At 53.5% G+C, this 4,910-nt stretch overlaps 1 protein-coding gene across 1 annotated transcript; it reads right to left on the reverse strand.

Moving 5' to 3' along the window:
- Window positions 1-1,305: 1,305 nt before the first annotated feature.
- Window positions 1,306-4,517, reverse strand: H310_12720 (hypothetical protein). The gene is made up of 4 exons (XM_008879905.1): window positions 2,699-4,517; window positions 2,509-2,653; window positions 2,340-2,458; window positions 1,306-2,285 (listed from the first exon to the last, which is right to left on the reverse strand). Exons 1-4 carry the CDS (start codon window positions 4,454-4,456, stop codon window positions 1,371-1,373), a joined length of 2,937 nt encoding a protein of 978 aa, XP_008878127.1. The 5' UTR covers window positions 4,457-4,517; the 3' UTR covers window positions 1,306-1,370.
- Between the last annotated feature and the right edge of the window lie 393 nt (window positions 4,518-4,910).

A 4,910-nucleotide genomic window follows, 5' to 3' on the forward strand; every position in this document is an offset into this window, starting at 1 on the left:
CACACAACAACTATGTCGACTACGCCAACGCCTGCTGCCCCCGGCGCCTCCATCCCCAACTACAACAAGCGGAAGCTGTCCAACGACGAGCGCCGCGCCATCTATGAGGAACTGTTGTCGCGCAGCAGCGACCTCATACTGCCACATGGTTCCTACACTGATGTCGCGCGGATGTTTAATTGCTACTGGCGCACTGTGGAGCGGGTGTGGACGCGTGGAATGCTCTCTGTCCTCGATGGCGATCTTGTTGCCGACGTTGACTCGAAATTCAAAGGTATTCCTCTCAAAACACATACAAATATTGATTTTCACAATTATCGAGTTTAACAATTTGTACTTTTTAAGGAAATTCGGGAGGGAAACGTCGCCACCGTCCCGCCGACATCGAGCGTGCCGTGAAGGCTGTCCCTCTGCACGGACGGCAGACCTTGCGGTCCCTGGCGGCGCAATCGGGTGTGCCCAAGACGACGCTTGCACGCCTTTCGAGGACCTTCCGGGTCAAACCAGCACCGTTTAGAATTCCCCACAGCGTTGAACAGCTTATTGTCTGGCCAAATTGTTTGCAAAACCTTGTCGCTGCTTCGTCCAGGTATAATAATGGCTCCGCATCGTACAATTGCAACACCCATTCTCGTTTGGAGGAGTCGAAACGTCGGTATAGATTGAGCTGAGCATCTTGGCGGACAACAGTGCCATCAGTCTCACACTTGGCTATCCAGGCAGCAATTGTACTTTGGTGTTTCGAGTAAAGCAAGGCAAGATACGATTTGGAAAGTCTTAGCATGAAATAGCCGAAAAGGCAGTGATACTTCGTGTTCTCGGAGGCGTGGTCCCGCACGACAGCTTGGAGAAGTGATTGAGTGCCGGTGAAGGATGGCATGGCAAAATGGACGTGTGCTACGAGTTATTTGATTGGTTGCGTCAGTTGTCGAAAAGAAGGGTTTTGTTCGTAACGATTCCACCCTAAGTCCAATTTTCAACAAAAAGGTCAATGTATTGTATCACCTCCGCCCCCGACGCCTTTAGTGTGGCCTGTTTGAGCGTGGACAGCAGATCGTTCTTTAAATGGAATATTTTTCTAAAATTATTGAATATTATTGATATTTACTGTTAGTTTTATAAAATCGAACCAGCACATCCCGTAGCTGTGATGGCGTCACCATGATTGCTCCTCATGTTGACACCAATCTTATCCCACGTAGAAGTTGTTTACCAGTAGGTCGCATCGTATGGGACCACTGAAACGACTTCTTTAAGGAGGTCATCTTCGGCGGCTGCAATTGTGAACCGATAGGTGGTCTTTCGCTTGGTAGAGTCGCTGAGCTCGCTCATTAATCAAGCACTGACATGCATTAAAAGTTCTATCTTTCCTAAATGCTGACGGCCATTTCCATAGTTTTCGGGTTGAACGACTGAAATGGCTGGACGCGGGTCGTGTTCCGCGCATCGATGACATCGATGAGCTTGAACAGATCCGCTGTGAACGTACGGACGAGGTCTTTCGCAGCGTTGTCGAGCATGACGTGGGAAAAGTCCTCCGTTATGGCAGGCTGGGTAAACCCCGTTGCTGTCATGATGAGCGCGAGGCGAACCGCGTTGCCTGGGGGTGCGGCGTGGTCGCCTTCGACCCACGCTGACGGACAGAAAGCCGGGTCGCTCACGTACTCTGCGATCGTGCCAAGATGGTTGTGCATACTCGACACGAGGAAGATGCCCTGTGCGATAAAATCTTTGAGGCTGGCCTTGGATACGGGTGGAAGCGGCACGGGCGAGACGGACGTCACGTACGTCCAAAAGTTGACCACGTCCGTGTCGCCCGCGATCGCGGCGTCGTCGGCAAAGTACAAGTCGATGTACTTGCTAACAAACGAAAACACGATCGCCCAGTAGTCGAGTCCGTCCTGGTGGAACGGCAGCGTGAACGTGTCGATTTGCTGGGCCTTGACGCGGTCAGGGAACGGCGCGTACACAAAGTGGCTGAGGCCGTATTCCCAGGTCTGTTTCATGCCGGAGTTCGTCAGGGCGTATGCGCGCTGGAGCATCCCATTGGGCCAAAAGAGTGCGCGACCTGCGCTAAAGTTGATCGAGACTGTACGAAACGTGAATGGCTTGAATAAACGCCGCAACGGATGGTTGACAGCAAGCTGTTCCCGCGACGCCGTGACCAGGTAGTTGGCCACCGTCACGTGGATCCCGAGCAAGTGGTCGACCGCTGTCACTTTGGTTTGCAAACTTCCTCGAAAACACATCTTCACGTATTCCCACTCGACGTCCGTCTTGGTGTACTGTCCATGGACCACATGTTCAGCTTCACCTCGTCGCCATGCGCAACCCTTTACCGTTTTGTCGCCACGTATAATCTTGATCAGCTTGCCTTGCTTGTCGAAGAACGCGTCGGCGCCATACTTGGCGAACCCGGGCCGGACATCCAGCACTTGCATAAAGTTGAGCAGCACCCCTGCCACCCATCGATGAGTGCAACCTTACTTCGAGCCATGATGCACGCACCATAGTACGATCCATCGGTTGGGTCTTCCGTCGGGAGTTTCTGGACAAGGTGGGATCCCAGCCCGTTGAACACGAGCAATTCGAGCGCGCGGTCCGAGTACCGATCGTTCCAGTGCACGTTGACTCGTGGCCACATGTGGCCAACCTACCAGATCCATCAACGTGCAAGCTTCTAGGGCGACACACGTACCTTGCTCATCACGTAGCGCTCGCCGTCTTCGCCCGGCAAAAATTTGTGGACAAAGTCGTCTTTAAACGGAGCGTGGTCCCGAAGAAAGTTGGCCTGTTTGACTTCGACCCACGATTGAGTCGGCCAGTCTTCGTCTTCGGTTGGGACTTGAATCGACGTTTGGGCCAGCGTAAGTTTGACCAGCGGCTGTTTGTTCTTGGGCAGCATGAGCGCTGTGTCGGCGTACGGTCGATTCCACTTGGCTTGCTTCTTTCCGATCAGTTTGATCATGAGCTCGGTCCACAAGTCAAGCCGCGGATCGGCAAACAACCCGTCCGAATCGCCCCAGCCGCCATGGACGGACACGATGGCTTTGGCCTCCGGCAGCTTGAGGAACGTCCAGTCGTCGTCCGTACCAGCCACGCCATACGAGGTCACGGCGTCACGCCGGCGAAACCCCACTGCTTTCAGCCCGCCTCGAGGCGTTGGTATTGACGTGTTTTCGTCGAGCTCGTAGTCTTGGCCAGGCACCATGTTCCACGTAAAGTCAAACAAAGACACGACTAGAGCCTGGCACACCAACGTTGTGAGAGTCTCCCCTGCGCATCGACGGTTCGACGTGCTCCCGATGCCATGGGGACACAACTTGAATTGCAGCGCGGACAAGTCGTCGTTGTTGTCGAAACGAGAGGGGTCAAAGTTATCTGGATTTGGCCACACTTCTGCGTCAAATGCCGTAGTCTCGAGCCCCGCCGCGACCAAGCAGCCCTTGGGGATGTGGAACGTGCCCTTGCTCGTGACAACGTCAAAAGCGACTGCCGCCTTGGCGAAGCTCTGGGTCGGCCCTGCCACAAAGAATCGCTTTACTTCCAAGATGTACTGGTTGATGTAACCCAAGTCTTCGAGGTGGTCCCACTTGGTATCGCCCGTGTATTTAGAGAGAAACTGGTCGCGCGCGTCCAAGATTTTTTCTCGAACGTCGGGCATGGTTACCAGCGGCGTCACGAGGTTGGTGGCAAGACAAGATAGGCCACCAAAGCCAGCGAAGAGGACGTGAAACATCTCGACACCGAGATCGTCGTCAGCCAGTTGGTTGAGGCCGACTAAATGGTCTAATGCACTCGGTGAAGGAGTACCACCAGCGACTCGAACTTTGGCGGCTTCAATGGCTGGGATGACCAAGTCGTTCATGATCGTGTCGCGGGCTGCCTTGCCTTCTGGGCTGGCTTTGACGGCGGATTTGCGAATTGACGCCACAAACTCGTCAACTAGTGGCCGGTACTCGTCGAAATCGCCTTCGATGCCGTAAAGCACGGCCAAGAGGAGTTTAAAGACGAGCTCCTTAGACGACGCCGTGATAGAAATGACGCCGCCTCGAGCGGCCCACCGTGCGTGTTCAGTTTGAATGATCCGGCGAACGACTAGCAAATACTTGGCGAGTTGCTGCGGCGTAAACGCAGTCATGATCCCTGCCTTCTTCCGATGATGGTCTTCTCCGTCCAACACCGACATAATTGGCCCGAGCAGGTCCGACACTCCACTTGGCAACGCGCCCGTCTTCACGAGCGATCCATCGGCCAACCGTGCCTCGAACGCTTGCAACGCTTCTGGGCCACTCAACCCCGCGATCTTCTGGTTGACAAGCGAGCTCTGAAACAGAAACACGTCGCCGTACGTGTTGCGGCTGGCCGACATGAACGTGCGCGGGTCCTTCATGAAACCAATGACTGTCTTAACATACTCGCGCTCGCGCTGGACGTGGCCGGTCACGTTGCCCATGGTTGCAACGGCGCCAAGGCAAAAGATATCTTTCTCGAAAGGTTGTCGGCGGCGATATCCGGATATCCTTCTCCAATACTGATTTCCACCCGACTTTTAAACGGGCCAAAGTCGATAATTTTTATGAATTTATAATATCGAATGTCGAGGTGAAACTGAAATTTCAAAAGGCTCAATGATGTTTGCATGATGCCACATTGAAATCATGAAGCTACGCATGACCTTGTTCGATAAGCACGAGCTGTATGCTCAACACAAGGAACATCCAACCTCTACGTACTCCCAGTTGGCTATATGGGCTGCTGAAAAGTTCACCCTCGCATCAATCCCAACAAAAGCGACAATTGGAAATGTACTAAAACGACACACTACGCTAAACCCTCGTCCCGACAACAAAATGCGTAGTATTGACCGTCCTTGTTTCCCTGCCTGCTGTCGAACAAAGTGCCCTTGC

Source organism: Aphanomyces invadans (genome assembly GCF_000520115.1).
Source record: "Aphanomyces invadans strain NJM9701 unplaced genomic scaffold supercont1.42, whole genome shotgun sequence".
NCBI classification, from domain to species: Eukaryota; Oomycota; class Saprolegniomycetes; order Saprolegniales; family Verrucalvaceae; genus Aphanomyces; species Aphanomyces invadans.

Excerpts from the sequence above, each read along its gene's own strand:
- H310_12720 (XM_008879905.1), bottom strand. The coding sequence starts at position 4,456 with ATGGGCAACGTGACCGGCCACGTCCAGCGCGAGCGCGAGTATGTTAAG. Across the intron at positions 2,654-2,698 it reads AGCGCTACGTGATGAGCAAG|GTTGGCCACATGTGGCCACG; the intron begins GTACGTGTGTCG and ends TGGATCTGGTAG. Across the intron at positions 2,459-2,508 it reads AACCGATGGATCGTACTATG|GGGTGCTGCTCAACTTTATG; the intron begins GTGCGTGCATCA and ends GATGGGTGGCAG.